The sequence below is a fragment of the Chenopodium album genome, chromosome 1 (assembly GCF_948465745.1).
Source record: "Chenopodium album chromosome 1, dcCheAlbu1.1, whole genome shotgun sequence".
Classification (NCBI taxonomy): domain Eukaryota; kingdom Viridiplantae; phylum Streptophyta; class Magnoliopsida; order Caryophyllales; family Amaranthaceae; genus Chenopodium; species Chenopodium album.
The window spans coordinates 29,834,707-29,861,384 of record NC_137834.1 but is presented as its reverse complement, the minus strand read 5'-3'; the positions used below and the strand labels follow the sequence as shown (position 1 = coordinate 29,861,384).

The 26,678-nt window shown below is 34.5% G+C and overlaps 1 protein-coding gene across 1 annotated transcript; it reads left to right on the top strand.

Annotated features, from left to right (window-relative positions):
* The first annotated feature begins 216 nt into the window (after positions 1 to 216).
* On the top strand, positions 217 to 25,453 carry LOC145643122 (uncharacterized). Its single transcript, XM_081694285.1, has 27 exons — positions 217 to 486; positions 654 to 719; positions 3,554 to 3,640; positions 4,160 to 4,216; positions 4,311 to 4,375; positions 4,499 to 4,668; positions 7,034 to 7,095; positions 7,207 to 7,290; positions 7,547 to 7,706; positions 8,484 to 8,599; positions 10,037 to 10,165; positions 10,845 to 10,916; positions 11,370 to 11,469; positions 14,069 to 14,142; positions 14,973 to 15,101; positions 15,437 to 15,607; positions 16,810 to 17,013; positions 17,125 to 17,238; positions 17,339 to 17,586; positions 20,727 to 20,799; positions 20,867 to 21,115; positions 22,129 to 22,359; positions 22,817 to 22,908; positions 23,614 to 23,842; positions 24,281 to 24,637; positions 24,738 to 24,811; positions 24,925 to 25,453. Exons 1-27 carry the CDS (start codon positions 307 to 309, stop codon positions 25,019 to 25,021), a joined length of 3,690 nt encoding a protein of 1,229 aa, XP_081550411.1. The 5' UTR covers positions 217 to 306; the 3' UTR covers positions 25,022 to 25,453.
* Positions 25,454 to 26,678: the final 1,225 nt, after the last annotated feature.

Below are 26,678 nucleotides of genomic sequence, written 5' to 3'. Positions count from 1 at the left end.
GCACGATGGGATACCGGTTATAATTCGGAACTTGTTCGGTTTGGTACCTTTCCTCAAAGCATAACAACTTTACCGGAATTAGACCTTCTTTAATAATATCTTGCTATCTCTCTCTTTTTTTTTTTTTTTTTTTTTTTACTTTCTCGTTGGAGTATTTAGATAAAGAAAAATAAGATGAACAAAATAGACCTAGCACAAGTTGAAAAATAAATAAATAAAGAGAATAAAGAAGAAAAACTCTATTGAGGAAGAGGCTTGCACATTGCATTGCATAAGCTGACCGATCTGCTGCTCATCAAGATTGCGATGAGAGTTAGAAGGAACGGGATCGAAGCTCATCTCATAAACCCTAGCAGATCTTCCGCAATGAAACCCTTCTTCTCTCTCCTCTCAATATCAACTACATTCTCGATCACATTATTATTACTTGCTCATACCACTTCAGTGTTTGCTGATTCAATCCATGGATGTGGCGGATTTATAGAGGTAATCTATTGCTAATTCGTTCAATATTAGTTGCTAAACTATGTATTTGTAGTTAGTTTTGGTCTGTTAATCGAATTGGATCAGTTAGTTGACTTCGATTTTTTTCAGATGAAGTTTTCACTAAAATTCGAGTTTTTATTGTTCTGATTTTAGTTTTGTTGTTGTAGGCGAGTTCGAGTTTGGTAAAGTCGAGGAAATCGAGTAATGCGAAATTGGATTACTCACATATCACGGTATTGATTTGTGACTGCTCTTTCTGTTGACTTGTTTTTGGCAAATATTGTGTGGGTTTTACCTGGATTGAGGTGATTGTGATTGAGTCTTTAAATCTCATCTGTTTTTATGTTTAGTCGAAACGAATTGCTAAGTAGGCGGTATTCAACGGTATGTGTATGTGTACTTGTGTAGCGCGGAAGGTTTTTATTAGAGCTTGAATCATGTCCCATGTATTGCATTATATGCAAATGTGAAATACATACATGGTGTGTATGAGAACTATGATTTCATTTGAAATGCTAATGTTAGACTAACCAAGTGTTTGGATACCCAAGAATTTCTAATCTAGAATTTGGTACTCCCTTCGTCCCCCAAAGAACGACCCATTTGGGTTGATTTCGCGGGTATTAAGAAAGTTAAATAAAAAGAAGTAAAAGTATATTGGAAAAATAAATTTACATGGGGTTTGTAGAGAGAGAGTAATAAAAGTACATAGGGAAACAAAATTTAATACGGGGAAGCTAATTTTGCATAAATATTATTGCAAATTGGTGGGGATTTTAATGCAAATGAGTCATTTTTTTTGGAACTAAAATTAGACCAAATGGGTCATTCTTTTGGGGACGGAGGTAGTATAATTTTTTTTTTTTATTTTACTCAGTAGTAAGGGATTTGAATTAAACTCTCTTTGTCCCCGGGTCATTGTATGCATTTTGAAAATTAACATCTATTAGGTGACTATTAATTTAGATTGGTTACATTTGTTTTGAGATGATTTTTTTTTTTTTTTTTTTGTTTTTGTTTTGGCTTTTAAAAGTGTAAAGGTTTTTTTGCAAACATTTGGAACCAAAATTTTAAATTAGCTTACTTAATTTGTTGTAAACTGGGTTTTCGTTCTTTGTTAATAATAGATAATTTCATATAAGTGATGTATTATGTGGAAAAATTAGCTTAGAATTGTTAGAAATTACAATACATTTTTGGGATACATGTATTAAATAGCTATAGCTTAGCTTGTATGACTATATGTATGAGCAAATGAAAAAGATAATTTTAATATTGTATTATTGTTTTTACCTTGTTATAGATTGTTGTTAAAAACATAGATGCATAAGTTGGACATTAAATATATGATCTTTATGAACGTGATTAACACTTTGTGACTTAATTGACTTAATATGTGAAGTTAAAGTGGTGGTAAAACTTGAAGGTTTAACCATCACAAGGTCACGAGTTCAAGTATAAATGTAAACAACTGTTAATTTTTTGTGAGGAAACAAATATGATTAGTAATTATATGACATGATGCCATATCATTTGCCTCGTAATGGTGCATGTGGCGGATAGCATGCCTTGCCATTGAGTTTTAATAATATATAGATGTTTCGCCATGTAATGTGTAACTGCCTATCATCCCACCAAATTAATTTTCGTTGCTTATGCTCTCTTTCTAACAAGGCCCGTATTCCGGATTCTTTCTCCGGCCTTAGTCTTCAGAATTGTTTACTGTCTCCTTCAATAACCTCTACTAAACCCCTTCTCTCTTTCCCTTAAAGTACCATTTCCACCAAAATAATTTGCCACCTATCTGCTGTCACTGGAACAAAAGGCTCGTTCCTTTATTTAGTGGAGGCAACCGTAGATGCAAACTGTACTCGTTGTTCCTTGTTTCGCTAGAGGTTGCTATAGATGCCAAAGGTAGGTATCTTTTCTCTACTCAACACTTGGATGGGGGCATCTTATATGGAATGAAACATTCATCCTCGTCGACGGTGGCTTTATTTAGATGACACAAACAACTAGCGTCAGCGCATATGAAGATCCAAAACTTTAATTTGAGATTAATTAATACTATTACCGAAATATTGAATCATTGATCTATCTTTAGTTTCTTATTTTGCTTCTGATCAATTTATCGTTATTTCAGAAGTAAACAGTTAAATTTATAATTATGGAATTGGAATTCCAAAGATTTTCCAAACTACATACTGAATTTTGAATGATGGATACAAAATCTTCAAATTCCCAAACATATAGTTTGGAACTGATGTGAGGAATTGTATTCTCAGGAAAAAAAAAATGAATCATTTGAAATTATATACTTGTATCCAAACTCTACCTAATGGAATTACAGGGTGTTCCTAGAACTGATTTTATTGCGTTCTTTTTGTAAGTGGGATGTATGTAAATAGTTGATACTTGCATGCCTTATACGGCACACTTATCCATGCTGTGTAAAATGTCGTCTACCAATTTTATGCATGCATATATGTTGATTGTCTGGAATTTTGACTAGCTAATCGGTCATACTAAATATTCTGCTACAAAGGGAGAAAATGGCCTGTTTTGATTTTTAATACTCCCTCCGTGTTTTATTACTTCCTCCACTTTCCTTTTGTGGCCGTATTGTATTACTTGCTCCATTTCCTTTTTTGGGAAACCTTTCACAATATTTTACTATTATCATGCTTTATTCTTCCACCAACCCCACTTCCTTCATGTTTTATTACTTTCTACTATTTCTCCTAAAAGTCCACGCATGGAGAAATGGAGCAAGTAATAGAATACGGAGGGAGTAGTTTTGAAATCTTGCTTCTACATTTGGTGTTTTTGTTCCCAAATGTTTCTAAATAAATCAGGGCTTTTGCTTCTATTAGTAATGAGTTTATCTTGAAATATGATACTTTTCATGTTCTCAATTTCATAATTTTACTAGATTTACTTTTTGGTACCTATTTTTGTAGTTTACATACTTATATGATGCTTACTTGACTTCTTGTTGTGATCTTTTAGCTTTCGATGGTGTATTAATGACCTGATAGGAAATTCTTCCTTTGTTTTGCCTTCTCAGGTTGAGCTACAAACTTTGGATGGGTTGGTGAAGGACAGTACTCAGTGTGCACCTAATGGCTACTATTTTATCCCTGTTTATGATAAGGTGAATTTAAAACAATTTTGTGATAGTAACAAGAAAAAGGGAGGGTCAGGGGGTGAAAAATAAAAACATTTGGTTCATATTTGGTAAATTTTGTACTCTTTTGGTAATTGCTGAAGGTACATCTAAGGATTTGCAGATTGTTGGCAGCTAATTTAGTTATTCAATCTGAAGTTTGAACTTGTCATCTAAGTTTCTTAGAAGAGAAATTTAGCTATATGGCTGTTTGTTGGAATTTTCTTCTATAATTTTGATTAAGGGTTTGTTATTTTCACTTGAAATTAACTTTATTGCATTTGTCTTTATTTATCTGAACTCACAAAACCTCATCAAAACTTGTTTAAATTTATGGACTAGGGTAGCCCTCATTGAAGTTTAATCTCTTGAAATAAGTATTTATAAAGTGAAAGAACAGAGGCATAGTGTCTAATATTTCTAGGACTTTCTACCTGACTAAAAGGCCAACTCAAAGCGCTAAGTTAGTTAATATTTTCTGCTTCTTATACTACGCATTTCATGCAGGGATCCTTCATAATTAAGGTCCGGGGGCCAAAAGGATGGGCATGGGAGCCAGAAAAGGTTATTTAATTTTGATCTCATTTAAAGTGCATTTTGGTTGAAGCAGTTTCTCTGTTGTTTATTGATTCTTTAACAATCATCTTTCAAATTGTAGGTTCCTGTAACAATTGACCATAGGGGATGCAATGCAAATGAAGATATCAACTTTCGGTTCACAGGGTTGGTCCCTTTTTGGTTACATTGTTGTCTGCGTCTGTTTATTTTAGTACTTCTCTTTTGCATGTATGAGCTTATCTAAGAGTTTAGCTGGAAATTCTTAGTGATTCTCTTGGCCTGTCATAGGTTTTCTCTATCTGGAAGAGTTCTAGGGGCTGTTGGTGGTCAGAGTTGCCGGTTAAAAAAAGGAGGTCCATCAAATGTTGTTGTGGAGCTTCTATCATCAACAGATGATCTCATTTCCTCTGTATCAACATCAACAACAGGAGATTACTCTTTCAAGAATGTAATTCCAGGTTTGTACTTTTCCTAGCTATGTGTAATGTTTTTTCTCTCTGCAACTGCTATCTATGTTTAATATCCACTTTTCAAGCTATAATATTGGCTTGTTAACTGAACATTGTTTCACCTTGTGTAATGCTATATTACTGATGCTCTAGCAATATTTTGCGTCATGGGTGTTGATTCTTCATGGGAATTTAAAGGGAATCATATACATTGTAATTGCTGACCAAATGGCCTTTTGTCGGAGAAGAACTTGTTTTAGTTATTCTTTTAATAGTTATAGTTAGCAAAGATTGAAGTTTATGAATGAGATATGTTATTATGTGAATGAAGTTTTTTGCATAAAAGTGTGGCAACTCTTAATGAGATGAACAACTCAAGTGAACTATTCAACTGGCAGATGTGTTTGTCGTGAAGGAATTGTAACATCTCTTGTGGATGATGATTTGGGAGTTTTGTAAAGGACTGATCGTAGTGGTTGTGGTGCTCCAATCTATTGTCTCTAAATTGTAGTTTAGTTGAAATCACTATGTCAATAACTCATCTGCAACTAACTATCATGCAAATCCTTGACATTATTTTCAGCTTTAAGTTTACTGACTCTATTGTAACTTATTCAATATTTCCTATCTTTCCTTACACAACAATGCGCTATTACTTTTCATTTTAATATGCCAATGCAATACAATCTCTCTGTTTGAATAGCAACAAGATGACTAACATGCTCTTAATAAGTGTGGATAGCTTGCAATGACCCTTAATAAAGGGTGGAGGGAGTGTATTTTAGATCTGCAGTTAAGGAGGGGTGCATCTTTTTGTTTTTTCAATAAATTTTGGTTTTTCCATGCAAAACTTACGTGGAACAGAGTTTATTTTATTTTATTTATTCTTTATTTCTTTTATTATTATTCTTTATGGATATTGTTCCGTGTACCCCAAGTTTAAAAAAATGTACCGTGTACCCTTGCAAAGTTTTAAATGAACCATGTACCCTTGACATACGATAATTATGTACTAAACACCCTTATTGCTAACACCGTTAACTTTCCGTTAGTTTTATATTTCAAAATTTCAACAACTAACAACTATAATTTTTTTTTTATTCTTTATTTATTTATTTATTTTTTAATTATTCTTTATGGAAATTGTTTTGTGTACCCCAGGGTTCAAAAAAATGCACCATGTACTGTTGCAAAGTTTTAAATGAACCATGTACCCTTGACATACGATAATTATGTACTAAACACCCTCATTACTAACACCGTTAACCTTTCGTTGGTTTTATGTTTCAAAATTTCAACAACTATTAACTATAAATTTTCACTGAATTTCTACACGACGTTTCACCATGGGAATTCTGCGAGAGTATTAAACCCGTAAAACTGCATAATTTCGACATTGAAAGCCCAAAAAATGTATAATTTCAACTACTAGTATAGATTATTTTAAAATTTCGAACACTAAACCCCAAAACTGCAGAATTTCATTAATAAAAGGCCTTAAATTCCAGAATTTCGACATATAAAAATACCCCAATTTCAACAAGCATGAACCCTATTCCCCATATTTCATAATTTTCAACAACGATTTTCACTCTAGGCTAAAGAAATTGAAGTGTACTAACCTTTTAATCAAGCACCTGCACAATAACTCCACTTGAATTGCATTCGAAAATTGATTCAAACTTCCTTCTCCTTCAAAATAGGTAGTGTTCTACTGTACGTATGTGTTAGTGTTGTGTTTTGTTTAATGGCATCAACTATAATAACTAAGGGCATTATTGTCTTTTGTCACTAACGGAAAGTTAACGGTGTTAGTAATAAGGGTGTTTAGTACATAATTATCATATGTCAAGGGTTCATTTAAAACTTTGCAAGGGTACACGGTGCATTATTTTAAACCTTGGGTGTACACGTAACAATTTATCTCTTCATTTCAATCTGACATTCTTTCTGAAGCTATTTCCAAATCCTTTTTGTTATTTCATCTACCAAAAAAGATAAAAAATAATAAATTCTTTTTGTATTTTGACCAATCCAATTATATCATAGTTGCTTCTTAGTTTTTCATATATTCTAGAAACCTCTATTATTATGTCATTGCTTTAAGTAGAAGGATTTTAAAGTCACAGAATTAAATCTTCTGGTCATTTAAAAAATGAAAATATATTCATTCCATTGTTCCATATTTAAGCAACATAAAGCTCTTTCCTTTTGTGGCTGGAGATGAATGTTTTAGATCTTATCCTAAGCATCTTGACTATAAGACATCTTGCTCTACGACTTTAAATACAAATTTAAATGAACAAACTTTCTTTGTCTACAATGACCATATTGACTAAGTCACAATTTCAAATTATGTGCGTCTCTGGAGCAGGGAGGTACAGATTACGAGCTTCCCATCCTGATTTGAATGTGGAAGTTAGAGGTTCTACTGAGGTAATAAGCTTCCTCCTTAATTATTTGGTTCAGTTTTCCATTCCTTACTTCCAGTAGCCTACAGTTAGAAGAGATCAGAAATAAACTTACTGAAGCCCTTGTCGTATGCAGGTTGAGGTGGGGTTTGAAAACAGTGTTATTGGTGATATTTTCTCGGTTTCCGGTTATAAAATCCGTGGACATGTTGTAGCTCAGGTAGATAATTTCTTCTCTGGCACTTCTAGATGTTCCTAAATTAGAAGTTAATCTTTTGCTTCTTTAGTTGATGTTTGGACTCTTGTCTTCAAAACTATGTTACTACATTGAGGTATAAGTGGTATCATAGCAGTTGTAACAATTGCTTTTTTAGTTATTATGAATGTCTTTTTTAGTTTAGGTATAAGTGGACTCTTTGTTTCTTGTCTAATCAACTTCTGCAATCTTATAATTGCATGCTTATGTCTACTTCTAGGGAAATCCAATCTTGGGAGTCCACACTTATTTATATTCAGATGATGTTCTGGAAGTTGAATGTCCCCAGGGTGCTGGTCATGGTCCTGGGGATAGGAAAGCCCTCTGTCATGCTGTATCTGATGCAGATGGAAAGTTCACATTTAAGTCTATACCATGTGGTAAGCTTTGTGTTTCATGTTGTCTTTTATATGGCTTTGTTCTTTAATAGGTGCAGCATGTCGATTTTGCTTGTAATCCTCCAGTGATTTGTTTGAGCTCTGAAAATGCATCTTTATCATCTTTAATCGTGGAATTGAACTACCGACTTATTATTTCTAATGTATAGGTTTATCAGAGATTAGAGTGAAGCATGCCTATTCTAGCTTTATTGTGGATGTTTCCCTCTTTCCTTTTTTGAATTTCACGTTTCTAATTGCTATGTGTTTGGATTCTAGTTAAGCTCAGTGATATTTAATTATTCATTTCCTAAAATGTTATTACAAAACAAATAGTATCACTCTTTTCACTTTAGTTGCCCCCCTTTCATCTTAGGATCTCACAATTGGTTTGCTCCATTTTACTTTTATACTTAGTAGATGATTCCATATATGCACTCACTAAAGGTTAAACAATATAACCATTGCATTAGTAAGTAGGTAAATTTGGAAAGTCAAGTTATGGTTGACGTGGAACTACTACTCCTAGTATACTTGTCTACAACTACAGTTAATATTATTCTTTGTCAGACACTCATATTGTCATAGTCAAAGGCCAGAGACAGTGAAACAGTGAGTTTATTGCAAAGTATGTCCATCAGTAGTAGGAACAATATAGTCTATTATTGATCTCAATTATTTGACTAGACTGCCTCTTATACCTAATCTTCCGGAGACTGCTACAAGTGTTATCCTTGATTTTGATTCTTGTCAATGGTCATTTTGCTCTTGTTTTTGCAGGGGATTATGAGCTTGTTCCTTATTACAAGGGGGAAAACACAGTTTTTGACATATCACCACCCACTGTGGCTATAGCTGTTGAGCATTCCCATGTTACTTTACAGCAGAAGTTCCAGGTACTATGACTTTGATGGCATGTGTTTATCTTTAGTTGTTTACAGTTCTATACACACACACGCGCGCGCACACACACGCGCGCGCACACACACACACACACATGCATGGATGTGTGTGAGTGTTTACTGGTATATGCGTGTGTTTACAGATATACTTTTAGCACAGAAACAAACTTGGATTTTTCAAGGGGTCTGGCCTCCTGGACGTGAATGGCAGTATTGTAATTTGTCTCAATCTATATAACCCAAATTATCTGTCCTAATATCCTAAACCTGCAAACTCTTTCCCTCTTTTCTGAACATGTTTGCTTCCATAAAAGTTTTGCATTTTTGAGTTATTCTATGATTACCTGATTTTTCTTGGGTCTATAATTGGAGATTATGCAGTGTTTTTATTATTTTTCTTTGATGTGTATTTTATTTATGAATTTAAGAAGTGTGTTCTAAAATTTGTTATTATATGAGTTTCAAGCTTTTTCCGTGTGCTGACGTGCTGAAGTTTCAATGATGTAGAAAGAAATTTGCAGAGGGGATTAGTGAATATTAGGGTCTAGTTCTGAATGTATTGCTTGCAAGAATCAGTTTTTTGTGTTGGAAGAACAAGGACTTTGGGTACTCCAACCCTTGCCAGCCCACAACAATCTCATGCCTTGTTTAATTTTCTCTTCTCTATACACATTCATATTTCAAAAAATTTTATTAGACAACTAACACCCTCTAACTAGGGTTGAATTAACCTATCATGGATTGAGTATTTTTGTGGAAAAGCTTGAAACTGATTGGATTGAAGACACAAAAACAATTCATGGATCCTTAAAATGCTAGTGAATGTTGAAAATCTGGTGTCATCACCATGTTTAATGTTTCCTGGTTCAGGTGTAGGCTACCTATGATTAGGTTATGCAACTGGTAATGGCTTATTGCTGGCAGCTGCATTGGCAGCTTAGCTACCTCGCTGGTTCTTGTGTTGAAGGTGAATGGGAGGGCATCTATGTGAACTGAGCTTGAGGGGGATTTTGAGTTTTTGATGTTTGATTAATTTCATAACAACCTGTTTTATTTACAAGAATGTTGTATCACTATTTTCATTTTGTGAAGTGATCTTACATGTACCTAGATCTCATGGCCTTGTACTCTTGTTGATAGAGGGCGTGCACATTTTTGTAAGACAGATTTGAGAACTTAGGTCTCCACAATAACGTGTTACGGAGAAATACATTAGATTTGCAAGAGGAAATTGGGATATTGTCAATTTATGTCAATAACTAAAACTATGAATATCTCTCGAGGCTAAACGTCATCTGCTTTGTTGTGTGATGAATATTCTTGAATTTTTGTAATCCTTGAATCCTTGATTTATGATTTTTATCTTTTCACTTTTTGGTTCAGTTGTACAGGATTCTAAACTAATGTGTGGTTTTCATATTATTTCTTTAGGTGACTGGATTTTCAATAGGCGGTAGAGTGGTGGATGGAAATGGTGCTGGAGTGGATGGTGCTAAAGTTTTTGTAGATGGTCAAGAAAGATCTTTCACTGATGAAAATGGATATTTTACTCTTGATCAGGTATCTCATGCAAGTAACATGATAATTATACCTCTCATATGGAGGTTAATCTTCCCTTTTTTGAGTAGTATGCTTGAAGTGTCCAGCTGCAGTTTTTTTTTTTTTTTTTTTTTTTCCAGAGCTTGTATGATATATTGTTCAAGATTCTATTATTAAATTGTTTTAAACTAGTGGTTGTTGAGATTTAATTGGAATAAACATGATTCTGCACTAACATGTTCATCAAAAAATTTGCTGAAATTTAATGTGTTTCATCTATATTTCTCGCACTATAATTTTCTCATTCATTTGGTTGAACATGAACTTGGCCTTTACTTGCTTTTCAAGGTTCAATCTCCTGCCTTAACAATAATATGCTTTCTTGCATCTTAAGTGCTCTCTAGTAGCTACCAGCTTTGTATTTGCTGATGTTACTAATCATTTTCGTTTTTCATAAAATTTGCTGACTTTTGTTGGGTGCAGCGTTTTGTTATGCTGCCATTGGATATTTGTTTTATAAAGTAAACTAGAACTATATGCATGCATGACACTTTTTTTAATTTTTATTTTTATTTTTTTGTTGTTAATATTTATTTTAACTATTTATTACAATTTTGTCACATATTATAAGGGAAAAGTGTTAATTATAACTATTTATTTGATATAATTTCTAAGGTCTTTTTTATGATAATTATTTCAGGTTACTTCTAATCATTATGCAATTGAAGCCCACAAGAAGCATTACAAGTTTGAAATCTTAAGGGATTTCTTGGTAAGAAACTCGTACAACCCTTTTGGTAGGAGTTCATAAATGGCAGTAATGGTAATGGATTTATATGTAATTTTGTAAAGAAAGTCCCATGTCCTTATCCATGGTAATGCTTGTTCACCACCAAATATCACTTTTTCATCATAAATTTTTATTACCATTCATTATCACTTTATTGTTGGTATTAACTATTAAGTGCTAATAAAAAAATATGAAAAAAATCACATGTTTGGGTCGGAATTTCATTGCCATGGACATTGTATGTTACTTTTTCTTTCATAAATTAAGCACAGATCCATTGCCAATTAACACCTACTAAACGGGCTGTTAATTTTTTTTAGCTTGTTTTGAGCAGAACACCTTTATTTATTTATTTTTCCTTCTTTACTTATTTTTGTAATACATGATTACGGGGTAATGATTAACAGTTTTCATGATTACTTATGTTAATGCTAGGTTCTACCCAATATGGCTTCTATCCCTGATATCAGAGCAGTTTCTTATGATGTTTGTGGTTACGTGCGGATGGCTGATGCTGGATACAAGGCTAAGGTAGGTTCAGATTTTTCTCCTATGTGTGCATACTGTTAGAAGCCAAATGACTTATTATTATATCACTTGGTAAGTGGAAGCTGTCATATGTATCTTCTTCATATCATGTTAATTGGTTATTTACTTCTTCTTTGGTTCCTAACCTTGATAAGTTTTTGGGGATGTCTGAATGAAGCATGAGAAAAACGTATCATCTTTACTGTTCTTTTTCTTTTGTGTTGAGAGAGAGCTTTACAAGCTTTACTTGAGCGCTGTTGAAATTTTGGTTGCATGTGGAGTTTCTGGATGTGACTCTTCAAAGTAAAACATGGCTAGGCGAGTGTATTTTGGAACCTTTTTAGATCTCATCTTATCTGATATTTTGCTGGAAATTGACTCTCTTCACTTTTCTGCTAGCATTCCTCAATTAGCTTGATTTAAAACCTCATGCCTCTTTTCTTCTGGTGTCCTCATTGTTTTCCTGATTTGATTGATTATGTGAATACCTGAGTGTTTTTTTATCCTGAAGACACCCATGTGTGCAATTTTTATGGAAAACTGTTGTAGCTAGCTCCTACCATCACTGATTCTCATTGCTGTCTCAAAACCATCCATTTCATCGACTTGCCAATTGAGCTTGTCCTTTACCGTTGCTCTGTATTGCTAATCAAACGATAAAAGTAAACGAATTCAAGGAGGCATATATGTGACTGTAAATCTTTAACATCCTAGACTATTATGTCCGTAGCTAACTGAAACTGGAACTGGAACTTTGTAGCCTTTATGCTCCTTGTTATGGAGACCGGAGAGCATAGTCAGGATTAAATGAGCAAAGAATCATACCGTATGTACGGGCACTTAAGTTATACGAGGGAGGAGATTTGGGCTAAACCTGTTGGGCATCACATCTGAAGATATATTGGAGCAACCAATTCCAAAGGATTACTGATGCTCTAAATTGCCAAAGATTTCTTTATTTTCTAAAGGCAACTCTTTCCTTTTTAAATAATACTTCCTCCATTTTTAATTACTTGACTGACATTCCTAAATTAGAAATGTCATGTTACATGACCAATACTTTAATTTGGTAAGCTTTTAGTAGTCACATTAACTGAATTACCCTTACAGTGTATACGAGGACAATCTTTTATGTGCTCTCAAAGGGTGATTAAGTAACCCATGTGAACCAACAACAATTTCTTTCTCCTCTCCTTAAATATTGTGTTCGATTTTGTGGCTCTTTTAGAAGTTCTCTATCAACTGGTTTCCACTACCTAGAGTAAGATTGTGTAAATCTGCATCTCCTTGAAAGCTGTCAACACTGGTTTGTAATGGGATTCAAGTTTGCCAATACAAAATTCCTGGTTTGTAATGGCTTTTAATAAGGGATGCATTATTGGCTAATTCACCCAATTCAACTCTGAATTTCCCGAACCAAGGCGTTAGATCACCCTGAATTGATCAAATCCAGGTTTTTATGGTTTTCAAAGGAATAAAGCGCATGCTCTAGTTTTGTCTTCCATGGCTTCATCTTGTAAAATAAGGGTGGAGATGAAGGCCAATGCTTCATTGGGTAGAAGAGAGAGAGAGAAATGAGTTATCTTGTGAGAGAATAAGGTTGTGATTTAAAGAGTATTCCAGATGTGAGGTTTTCTGGTCTGTACACCTGGTGGGGATTTCTTTCCTTCACAGAATCAGGTCTCTCTACATCCAATGAATTAATGGAAATAGCAAAAGCAGTTAGACCTTTAGTGTCACTTTCAAGTTTGACCATTGAACCTTTTTTTTTTCTTTCAAGAACACATTACTCGGGTGTATGAGATCATTTAATACATGGTAAACAGAGAGTTCACTTCCACAAAATTTAATTTGTTCAAGGACTAAGTTTATTTATTTTTTTTCTCTCAATAAAATTTAATTTTTCTTAAAGTACAATAGTATAAGTAGTACACACTTATTGTAATTAAACTCTAAGGCTTAATTAAAAGTATTTAAAACCGCGACAATCGTGATCCTAACTGTGTCTACCATAACCGCAACTTTTTCCACAATATTGGCCAAATCTGCATTTTGAACCATTTTCAACATCAGCTTTTTTGTTTGTGATCCTGTTTCTACTTATGGTTTGACTTGAATTTAAAGGTCCTACCTTTTTAAAGCATTTCTTCTTCACTTTCAAGAAAGAAAAAAAAAGCATTTTTTGTTCCACTTGTTCTATGACAAGTTGTTCAGAGCATTTGCTGCATAATAATGTCATATCCTGTCATGACCTCATGACATGGGTGTTGTGTGATAATGTGATATCATATTTTTGTGTTTTTCCCCTATTGGCCCTTTAACTTATTTGGTTGAGGATGTTTTTCCCCAATTGGCCCTTAAACTAGTTTTTCCCTTACTAGACAAATCCTTGGCTTTGAAATATTCAGGAATAGAGAGATATTCAGAGGGTTTTAAGTTTTTATTCTTCATATTTTTAATGTAGGCGCACCTGGTTCTTTTATTGTTTTGTCAGGAAATTGTGTCATCCTTTCTGATTGAGCATGTATTGGTATCCTACTAATGTCTATTATTACAATTGTTCATATTTCTGATTCTACTTATTGTTTTTATTAAATTGTAGGTAGCTTTAACCCATGGACCAGAGAATGTTAAACCTCAAGTGAGACAGGCAGATCAAAATGGAAATTTCTGTTTTCAGGTGTGCTTGAAATGATTCAACTTCCTTTTACCTATTTTTTAAGCATATCTTTCCTGATAATTAGATGTAACATGTTGAGAAGTCCTTATGGTTATGCAAACATGGATTGTTAGCAACCTGATTATTGCATGAACCTGCATAGTTGCTTGTTTTCACTCTCTTATGTGTGGCATCAGTTTCTTTCATTCCATTCCAGTTACAGAAAATGGAAGCTATAACTCTACTTGGCATTTAGAGTTGATTTTTGCCCTGCAGGTTGAAATTTGACTGACAGTAATGAAATCAGTGGTCTGAATATTCTTGTTTTTAAAGCTTTGCTGGAAATTAGACATATTCTTCTTGTTTAAATATGAAAGGAAATTATTATCTGTGAGTTTGATCCAATTGCAGATGGAACCTGGAGTTTCATGATAATTGTGAAGATTCCAGTATTTTTTTAAAAAAAATTCTTTGTTGTATTTTTTTTTTTTGGTAAAATCCCATTACAAAAAAATTGCTTGTAACTGGGTGTGAAATAAATTGGCCACTGCCTAGGATATCGGGCCAATAAAAATTCTTTGCTTTGGTTCTGATGCTAAGATGTTGCTGATTGGCTTATGCAATGATGTTGATGGTAACTTAACTATGTCTATTATCTGTAATATGTAGCTTTTAACCTCTTGTTTGTCTTATTGTTGCTGTCTGGTTATGAATCATTCATCGTTGCATATTTGCAGTCCTAAACTCCTAATTGATCTTCTGGCTAAAGTCAAATTGATTTTCTCTGATTTGACCTATTATATCTGACTGACTTGTTTTAAACAATCATATCTCACTTTTACATTATGTAGGTTCCACCAGGTGACTATCGTCTGTCTGCCATGGCATCTACACCGGAGAATGCTCCGGAACTTGTGTTTTTGCCTCCTTATACTGATGTCAGTGTTAGAAGTCCACTTTTGAATATTGAATTCTCTCAGGTAGGTCATTCTCCATAAATTTCTAGTCGTATGACATGTATATGATTTCTTTTGGTTTGTTTCCCTGAATATTTACTTACGCTTTTAGCTTAATTATTTGAGCTTAACTTATGCTCTAACCATCTCCTCATAACACATATAAGTACAATTTTGATGTTGGCTGGAGTGCTAGGGGCAAGTATGAAATTTCATTGGAAGTTTGTCCACTTTGTTTTAAATTGATGCTTTATATGACCTCTGCTTTGAGTTCCTGCTTCATTTGAGTAAATCTGCTCTTATTAAGCAATAGAATGTTTTATCGGCATTATCTGATTTACAAATTAACAAACTTTCAGGCACAAGTGAAAATTCACGGAGAGGTCGTGTGTAAGGAGAGATGTGGCTCATCTATTTCCATCACACTTGTGAGACTGGGTAAAAGTAACAAAGGGAGGACGGTCAGATTGACTGATGAGCATAACAAATTTACTTTTTTGGATGTCTTCCCTGGAAAGTACAGGGTTGAGGTATATTACTTGCATTTAGTCTTTCATCCTATGAGGTCTAGAAACCATCATTACTAAAAATCATCTTCACTCCTTGCAAATGCAGAACGTATTGTCATGTTGTTTTTGTTTCACACTTTGCTTTTAATTTATGCTATGCAATTTGTTTGGTGAAGATATATTTCAACTTTTTAAGAGGGTGAAGCAGATTGCTATTTTTAGGGTACCTGTTAATTTTTTGTTAGATTTTATTTAGTGCTTTCAATGATTATTCATTCAGAATAATGTGAATATACCTCATATTTCTACAGTGATAAAGGTTCCTTTTCCTTTTCCTTTTTGTTTGGCTGTTGGGATGACAAAGATCCACATTCTCATGTTTTGAGATAGCAAAATGCTATTTTAATTTAAAATTAGTTGTTTTTTTCCTATCATATGCAATATTAATGACTTCGTACAAAGTAAGCTATTAATTTCAGGTGAATGTAGATATCTAATTGAAAGCAAGAACCTTGAATAGATGGTAAAATAAATTCTGTTTTAACAACTGTACAAAAGCCATGCAAATATCTGTGCTAATTTATGATCTAGGTTGAAGAATGTCAGATTCATTACGTATCTGTCTCCAACCTTGGAACACATGTGTGTGAAGTACTCTCAAATTCCATTTTGGCATGGATGCAATTCTTTCCATATTTTTATTATAACTTGCAGATCCAAACTGTGTTACTTGGTTATTTCGTAATTGTGTAGCATGGTCTGCAAGGACTACATGACACAGCTGATACCTGATTTAGCATTCTAGAACTAGTGATTTACTTTGAAATGAGATCATGCTGTGATTTTCTCCATAATTGTTTTGTGTTTATGCTCATGTGTCACAGTATATCCATTTTACGCACATACTGTGCATTACTTTGTTCTGATCCCTTTGAAATTATTTAGTATGGTCATGGTTTATTGCAATTAAACTGCTATGGTGGAATGTTCATCACAAAATATTTCATGTTCAAGGCTTTTTATACTACGTATTTATTTTATTTTATATCTTTTCATTTTCTTAAATTTATGTGGTACTTAAACTTCAAACAAATGCTGTTTAATTATTTATTTATAGCCTTTTCAATTAAGGTGTTGGACAATTGTAATTGTGATGATTTTGACTCAGATGTGTTCCTATTTAATTGGAATTCTTTCTTTCTGGTAATGTATTTATACACTAGGTCAAGTATGCTCCTGCTGATACTGCCATAGAAGAAGATAGATGGTGTTGGGAGCAGAGTTCTATTGATGTTGATGTTGGCACAGAGGATGTTGAAGGGATTTTGTTTTCTCATAAAGGTTACTGGGTTGATGTTACTTCTTCACACGATGTAGATGCTCGGATGATTCAGCCAGATGGAGAGTCTCTGCCTTTGAAAATTAAGGTTGTTATAAGCACTCAGCCACATATCCTTATGTAGAGTTCTTAAGCCTTCATTGATTGGTCATTGACTTACTGTAACCTAAAATAGTCAACTTAAAATTTTCTCCTACAGAAAGGCTTGCAGCGCTTGTGTGTGGAGTCTCCAGGGTTAAATAAATTAGAGTTTGTCAACTCTTGCATTTTCTTTGGGAGCTCTTCCATCAACATTGATACAGCAAATCTGATGGTGTGTTGCTTATTTAACTGTTTAATTAAAGTGCTTTTTTTAACTTCTTTCTGCTCAAATTTTATTTGTGACCATTTTTTTTTTTCAACTTTATATGCAGCCTGTTCACTTGAAAGGGGAGAAGTATCTTGTGAAAGGACAAATCAATGTTGATCGTACCTCAGTGGCATCTGTTGAACTTCCAGAGAGCATTGTTATTGATGTCTTTGAAAATGGCAATGTTCTTGCTGATGGGACAATTGCCAAGCTTTTACCTGATCAAAGTGATGAAACAGAGGTTGCTCTATATAAATATTCTATGTGGGTAAATCCTGGGCAGAAAATTACAATTATTCCAAGTGACTCAAGGTATATCTCCCATTCCAATGTATATGAGGCATGTACATTCCCATGCATTTGTTTATGGTCAGGAATGTCGTATATTTGTAAGATTCTTTATTTATTTATTTTGTGTGTGTGTAAATTTCAAACTAGGCTTATGTGTTATGTCTTAATTGTGACCTTATGTATAATTCTTACTTAAACTAAGTGTCTTGCTTTGTCAGCTCCTTAGATGAGCCATGAAGGTAAGAATATTGAAATTAAAGAAATCTCTTCTGGCAGAAGGTGATAATTATTTTGTACTTGGGAAGTGCTGGTAAAATTGAATCTGATGAAGGGTCTATTTAATATTCATGAGCTTTTCTGGTCCAAAAGTTTCACTTTTTTTAAAAAATATAATATAAGGAAAAGATTGGAGAGCTAGTTCTATCCCAACAATATCTTATGTGGTTATCAATAGAGAGACACTTTAGAAAGCTCTTGGCCAAGAACCACCAACTTTTTCTTAGAAAGCTAGTTCTACCTCTTTCATGTATGACATGTCTTTTCAAATTTTTGGCCCACAATTGGGTTGATCTCCATGGTAAGATAGAAACCCTTTTTTTGGGTTTTTTTGGGTATGCATCTTCAGGATATCTTGTACAGAGAGTGGAGATAAGCATTATTTTTGTAAACTTTATAACACAAAACAGCAGGAAATACGGTTGCCCATCTAGTGGCAAGATGGGATACCCGTAGTTGTGCTGAATTTTTTTGTATTGGAAACATACCAAAAGGCCTCCTAGCCTTAGCGGATCTTGATTTGGATTAAAATCCTGCTATTGCCTTTCCTCAAAAATAAAAAATAAAAAGAAAAAAGAAAAGTCTTTCTCTAATGCAGTTTGTTTTCCATGATTCCATCTACTGAATCACCAATTTGAAATTAGAATGCCATGTCATCAAGCTAAGCTGTGCATTGAATATCCTTAGAAACTTTGTCGTCTTAGTTTTAGTTTTGATACATTAGTATAACTATGTACATTAGCATTAAGCCACACTTTCACCTTATTTTTACTGATTCTATGGATACAAACTTATTTGTACTGATTGAAACTGATTTTCACAGATTAAAACTTATTTTTACTTATTGGAACTGATTTTTTACTGATTTAATGTACCAAATAAAACTTATTTTTAATAATTCAAACAGATTTTTTACTGACTGAAATTCATTTTTAATACTTCCTCCATTTTTTTTAGTATTGCACCACTTGCCTTTTAAGGAAGTTTCACAGATATTGCACCATATCCATTTTAGGAAAAGAAATATTTGTGTTCACACTATAAATACCTAATATACCCTTGCTTTTCAACACTTAATTTTCATTTTGAATACTCCCTCCGTTACGATTTACTCGCAACAATTACTATAAATAGCCGTTACACATTACTTGCAACAAAAAATTTTCTTTCCTTTTTTAGTAAGTTTTTTAGGGTAAAATGACAAATTTACCCTTATTTTTTTTAACACCCTAATTAAACTACTTATTTTAACTTATTAACTTAAATCAAAACATTGATTAACTTAATTGTTTCCACCAAAATCATTCACCTACCATCTATATTCACTCTCACGGTCTCACCACCACCACCACCACCACCACCACCACCAATCTCCATTCTATAATCATCAACCTAGAAAATTTATTCTTTGTTCATCTCCCTAGATTCGATCACCGCCGTCACCGGAAATCACTACCGTCGTCCTTGTTGTTGTGGCCGCCTCCGTTTTCTCTCTCTTCCTCTTCTTGTTGTTTTGCCATTGCCGGTGAAGCACATATTTGAAGCTTTTATGGTCAAATTTAACTATTAAAACTCTAGATCTAGAGTTTCCATGGTTAAATTTGACCAATTAAAGCTTTAATTGATGATAAAGAGTTGTGGGTTTTGGATTTTGGGGTTTTTGGGTTTGGGTTCGATTTCTAGGTTGTGGATTTTGGGGTTGTGGGTTCGTGGGTTGTGAATTTCGGGGTTGTGGGCGGTGGATCGGGGTTCGTGGGTTGTGCGTTTGCGGGTTGTGGGTGGTGGGTTTCGGGGTTGTGGGTGAGGGTTCGTGGGTTGTGGGTGGTGGGTTTCGTGGGTTGTGGGTGTGGGTGTGGGTTGTGCGTTGCGGGTTGTGGGTGGTTGGTTCTTGGGCTTGCTGGGTGGTTCGTGATACGTGGTGGTGCTGGTTCGTGGGTTCGTAGGTGGTGGTGGTGCTGGTTCGTTAATGATGCTGGGCTCGTTGGTGGTGCTGGGCTCGTTGGTGGTGCGCTGGGTGGTGGTGTTTTCGTGGTTGTGGTTTTGCTAGGGGGTGGTGGTGGATTCGTGGTTGTGGTGCTTGGTGTTTGATTTGTTTGATTTTTGTTTTGTTTTGTTTTTTTTTTTTTTATTATTGGATTAATACTAAGTACATCCCTTATTTTTCAATAATCAAGATTATGATATTTTGCCTAGGAGTCTGCAATTCCCTCCTTTGTTGCGAGTAAATCGTAACGGAGGGAGTATATAATCACATGGGCAACTTTGTATTTCTTCCATTCTCTCTCATCCTTTTTTCCACTACCAAAAAATTTGTGTCAAGCTCTTATGGTGCAATAATAAAAGAACGGAGAAAGTAATAAAAAAATAAAAAAAAATAAAAAATTGTTTTTTACCTTTTAAAGGTGAAGAGAACATTATCATAGTGAGCATGACCTGTCTTGGATTAGAACCATGGAATGACTGGTTTTTACGAAGGCCAGGGTTTAGCTCTCGTTAAAGATATTGTCCATTCTGACCTATCACAAATTGTATAATGTACAGTAAATGAGTGGGAATTTTACCATAAATAAGTTAGTGTAGAAAATGTTGTTTGGGTTCATGTTCATTGATGACCAAAGAGAATAATATATGGGATAAACCTAAATAAAGAGGTGGGACGCTTTAGATAGAGTGAGTGTAATTTAAAATACAAAGTACATAATTCTAATCTGGATTGAACTTATTTGGTTCCAAAACATGTTTTAACTTTAATTATGTTTCTGTAAATTTCATGAAAAAGGTCTCTGACCAATCATCATTTGCCTTTATTCTTCCTTCCTCTGTTGTTATAATTTTGCTCCTTCAAAACCATTTTGTTTCTGATTGACTTGTGTTTGCTGCTGCAGAACCTTGACTTCAGCCACATCTTCGAGTACAAATCGGTTAAAGAAAATTTTGTTCTACCCTAGACAACATCAGGTAAGCTGGGAGTGATATGTTATAAAGATTTCTCTTTCATGGCTTCCTAACCACCTATATTTTTCAGATCGCAGTTACACATGATGGTTGCCAAGGCTCAGTTCCTTCATTCACTGGTCGATTGGGTCTCTATATTGAAGGATCTGTTTCGCCCTCTATATCTGGTGTAAGTGTCAGGATAATAGCTGCTGGAGATAGCCATAATGCTCCACTTAAGAAGGGTGAATTAGCTCTTGAAATTTCAACTGGATCTGATGGTGTCTTTGTAGGGGGTCCTTTATATGATGATATAAGTTACACCTTGGAAGCTTCAAAGGTTAGTTATCTCCTATAGTGATTTATCATTGTAATTGTGAAGCCAATGTAATTAAGTTAATGTCGTGTTTAATGAATCTGTAACACTAAAATCTGTAATTGTCATCTGCGTTTTGATGCTGGTGCGTGTGCTGCTAAGATGACAATTGCCTATCTTCTTTCTTTCATGGATAATATTACACATGATAGCCTGAAGTATCCTGGATTGTATGAAACTATGAATGACACCCTCCTTAGGTTCTTATTACAATAAAATAAAATATAAAGAAATGAAATGAATAACTAATCCACTTTTAATCCTTTATTGTTGAGGTAGGAGTTTTGTGCAATTCGTTATAAGGGTTTCTTGAGGTCATCAATCAGCCCCTGGGTAGAATATGAATGATGGATTGGAATGGTCAATGTGTGCTTATTTATGTAGTCTCATGACTCATTAGACTATTCTCTGGCAAACCCAATTGTTTATTAGATTGAAAACGAAAAACACAATTATAATACTTGACACTTTGACAATATCCTGCAGCAACCTGATTATTATGCACGATAGTTCTACTTGTAAAAAATGCACTCTGGTTTTGAGAAACAACCACTGCTTACTCCGCATTCAACCTCGTGCTTAGCGTTTAGTAATGGCTTTATATGGTACAGAACAAACAATAGGTCTAAAGTCCAACATTGACACAGGGATAACAGAATATGGAATATAGTGAAGTAGTGTTGATTTGACCTAAACCTTAACACTAGACAAAATAACAAGCACTGCACGAGTCGCACTATCTCCCACAACTGGCCTCTTAGGAAGATGATATCCCATGTTTTCATTGTGTTTATTTAGTCATCTACTGTTTGTAAATTGTAAATTCAAAGACATGATGAACATTAAAAGTTGACAGTTTTTTATTTAATAGTTGAAACATTATGTTTTGCCTACTTATTCATTAGTAGAGTAGTCATTATTGGGTAATTATCTTTTGCCTACTTGGTGGATCATAATGAGTTTCCTATTCCTTGCAGCCTGGCTATCATCTGAAAGCTGTTGGACCTCATTCCTTTTCCTGTCAGAAGCTTGGTCAAATATCTGTGCATATATACTCTAAAGAAGTCACCGAAGAGCCATTTCCTTCAGCTTTATTATCACTAAGTGGTGATGATGGCTACAGGAACAACTCCATTACAGGAGTTGGTGGCCATTTTGCTTTTGAGAACTTGTTCCCTGGAAGTTTCTATCTCCGCCCTTTGCTAAAGGTACATCCTCGAAGCTCATTGACCTATTACAGGCAATAATCTGTCATTTGATCTTATGAGTAAGTCTTTGTAGTGGTTACATTTAAAAACTTAAATGATCTGTTAAGATCTTTTTCTTTTCCTTTTTTATAAAATATTTTTTTATTGTTATTACTATTCATCTAGATTGTGGCATATTTTGAATATGATATAGTTTGAGAGTCTTTAGTCAGGACTTAAGCTTCTCAGATTGAGATTATTTCCTTTACTTGTTTCTGTTGAGTAATTTCTTCTCGAGGTGTTGGGATGGGGTCATTTGGTACTATTGAATTATGGTCTATGCTTGACAACCAATGACTTAGTCATTATAGGAATGATAATCTATTGCATCGGCTGTTCCTAACTTGATAATTGTCTGCTGGTTTCGTGATTTGTATGCATTGTTCTTTGAGGCTTATGTTTATGCAACCTTCTGCAGGAGTATGCTTTCTCTCCACGTGCACAGCCAATTGAACTTGGATCAGGAGAGTCTAAAGAAGTTGTTTTTGAAGCCACTCGTGTTGCTTACAGGTTTGCCATTATCTTTGGTGGATTTGCATCATATGTTAACACTTTGATAGAGGGGGTGCTTATTATTCATGGTAAATTGCCCTTCAGTCCATGTAAATATATATTTCTAGTACCAATCACATTTATGATTGCAAAACACTAGTGTGTGTCTCACAAGCTCAAACTAAATAACCTGTTGGTTCTAATCATAAAATGGAATCTTGGACATAAATATGATAATTTTGAAACGGAAGAATTTGATGATCATTGGAATAAAATAGAATGATGAGCGCTAGAAGATCTTACCTAACCAGTGAAAACCTTCTGAAGTAGAAGAGCTCTTTGTATGTGCTGCTTGTGGATCAGCATGCCTGCATGATGGGTAGACACAAAGGAAGCTAACCTATTTGATATCCTTTGTTCTGACAGAAAAGGGCAGTCTGAAGGTTTTCATAGCGAGAGAAAGAATCTCAATATTGGTCTTTCCATGCTTCTTTCAGATGATAGTTTTTCTTTTATATGGTCTGAACTAGTACATTTCGTTAGCAATTTATCGTAACACCTATGAGAATAACCTAATTTTTCTTTATTAAGATGATGAAGATGGCTCTACCAGGCAATTCAATTAGCGTTTTACTTGTGTTGGTTTTGCACTCCTTAAAATCCTATCTCATTTCTACTTTTAGTGCTTACATTCCCTTGGATCTAAAAGTTTGCTTCCTGTAGTGCTATGGGCGTGATTACTTTGTTGTCCGGCCAACCTAGAGAAGGTATCTCAATTGAGGCACGAGCAGAATCAAAAGGCTATTATGAGGAAACAACTACTGATTCATTCGGATTCTATCGATTACGAGGACTTCTGCCAGACACAACCTATATAATCAAGGTAGCTAAAAAGAATGATTTACCCGGGGCTGGAATTGAGCGCGCATCTCCAGAATCTATCACTGTGAAGGTATGTCTTATATCATTTGCAACTGGTAAAGTCGAGCCCTTTGTTATGGATGAAAAACCTACCCCACCTCTCTTGTGTGGTTATAAAATTTATGAACACTTTATTATTGATTATGCTTATTCAAAGTGATATTCATTCTTGTTGACTTGAGTATATGCTGCTATGGTTTAGATTGGGATTTGAAATTTAAGATCCTTTTACAGCTTTAGTGTTGACTTCACCTCTTCCTACCAACAGATATACTATCTTGGGTTTCTTGTTGAAATTGTATTTGCCTAGGACCCTAGTATAGCACAACTGAATCTCCATTCTGAAATCGTAAAGGGAGCACGTGTTTTATACTCATAAGCTTTCCTTGAGACTTTTTCTAATATACATAGTATATTTGTTCTTACATTCATTGATGTATCGATTTGCTTTCCACTGATTTGATCTTAGGTTGGCTTTGAGGATATCAAGGGGTTGGACTTTGTAGTTTTTGAAGAGCCTGAGAGAAGCATTTTGAGTTGCCATGTTGAGGGTGAAAGAAATGCTGAATTAGATTCTCATCTTTGGGTGGAGGTCAAGTCAACTGGTGAGCCATCAAAAGTGAAGTCTTCCTTTCCCCTGCCACTATCACGCTTCTTCCAGGTTAAAGACTTGCCCAAGGGTAAGTACCTGCTGCAGCTTCGATCTGCTCTCCCTTTAAGCACCCACAAGTTTATATCAGACGTTATTGAGGTCGACATAGAGAAGCATAGACATATACATGTTGACCCTCTCCGATACAGAATAAAAGAGGATATTCAAATACAGGTTGGTGCCAAGCTTAATGGACTCTTGAGACTAGCTCTGTTTCATATCTGGGGAACTAATGTTTGTTTTTACAATTTACTTGCTACTTTTTTTCTCACAGGAATTAACAGCAGCCCCAGTTTTCCCTCTTGTTGTTGGAGTTTCGGTGATACTTCTTTTCATGAGTATACCAAGGTAGTGCTATCCACCGGGTGTCCCTCCCAAATTCCTCTCCCTTCACTTCTTAGAGACTCATTGTCCAGAGATTCCATCTTTAGTAACATTTTTTTTATCCTGGTACTCTACAGAATAAAGGATTTAGTCTCAGGAATATCCATGCTGGGATCCACTTCAACTGCAAAGAAAGAAGTAAGGAAGCCAGTTGTGCGAAAGAAGACATTTTGATAACTCTTTCTCCTTGTTCTTGAAAAGCAACTGCAATATACGGATAAAGAATTATGACAATCTGGTTTGATGAAGAGTTGCCTTGGGTGAGAAGACCGATGAGCAGACATCTTCAAAAGAATGAACTCAGAGAAGTACTCAGGTACTCAGTTGCGGCTAAGTAGCCGAATACTCAATGGGAAAATGTAAAAGCTTGGAACCTGCCAAAAACATGAATTTTGCTTCAATAGATTTATAGAAGTAGTTCTGTTAGATTATGTAGACATTTTTTGTAACATAACTTATTTCCCATGCCATTTTGCCAACAAGGGACCGTAGAGGTTAGATGATTCTGTACCTAGCCGCCTCGGTTGTAGCCGTAGTGTAATTGATGGTTGAGCCAACCCAAAAAAAATAATACGTATAAAAAATTCATTGCTTGTTTTATGGTGCCATGAATTGATTAATCGTGTTTGATTTATTCTAGTATTGTTTGTGATGATTGGGGCTTGCTCCTCTCTTTCACCAAAAAAATATATATATATATATATATATATATATATATATATATATATATATTGTTTGTGATAACAGGAGGAATCAAGGAAAAATACTTCCAATATTGCAAATATGTTCCATTATTTTTTAACCATCTAACAGTTGCCCCTCGTAGTTGGGTTGTTTTTTTCTTTTGTTTTTTGGTTTTGGTACCTTACCCTTCTCATAAATTCACAGTATACCCTTTCTAATCATGTACATGGTCAACGAACCAATTTTTTTATTTTTATTTATTTTATTTTTATTTTTTTTATTTTTTTTTGTTATTTATTGTTCTCTAAACACCTAATACAATACATACTTTTAATTTTGCCAACAATTACTTTGTTTCTATCTTGGTACTAGTAACTTGTGGTTTTGTGTAATTTTCTGTCTAAGTGGCTTATATATAATGATTTCAATAATTAACCTTTAAATTAAAGCCTTAATTTAGAATTGAATAGTAGAGAGTGGAGGACAACTCGGTTGGATTGAGCTTCTCGGTCCCATGGGATCTTGAAATTGATTTTCATTAACTACCCTTGTGGCTTTTTAAACACACACGCGCACACACACACACACAAAAAAAAAAAAAAAAAAAAAAAAAAAAAAGAGAGAGAGAGAGGGGGGGAGGATTGTAAAATATGATTTTACAAAATTAGAGTTAAGCACACAATTAGGTACTCAATTGTTAAAAATTTCACCTTTAGGTACTCAATTATTTTTACTTTGCTTTTGGGTACTGAGTTAAGAAATTAGGCCAAAAAAATTAAATCAGCCAAAGAATTCAGTACCTTGGGTTAAAGAATTTAGTACCCTTGGTTAAGTATGTGGGCCCCACCCGATTAAAAAATTCGCGGGTCAACCCATTTTTTTTCCCTTTCTTTTTCTTTATTCCCCTTTTTGCTCCTTTATTCTTTCCCATTTCTGGAAACTTTGCTGCGAACGTCGAAGAACAACGAGCAACCTTTGTGCTCGAATCTGGGGAAAACGACACCAAAAGCCGCCATTTTTTTGAGGTAAGCTCAATTTCTCATCGTTTATGTTGTTAATTTGATATAAATTTTGGATTTTTTGCCCATTTGTTGATGTTTGTTGTGACCTAGGGTTTTCGAATTTTGGGGTTTTTTTTGAACAAATT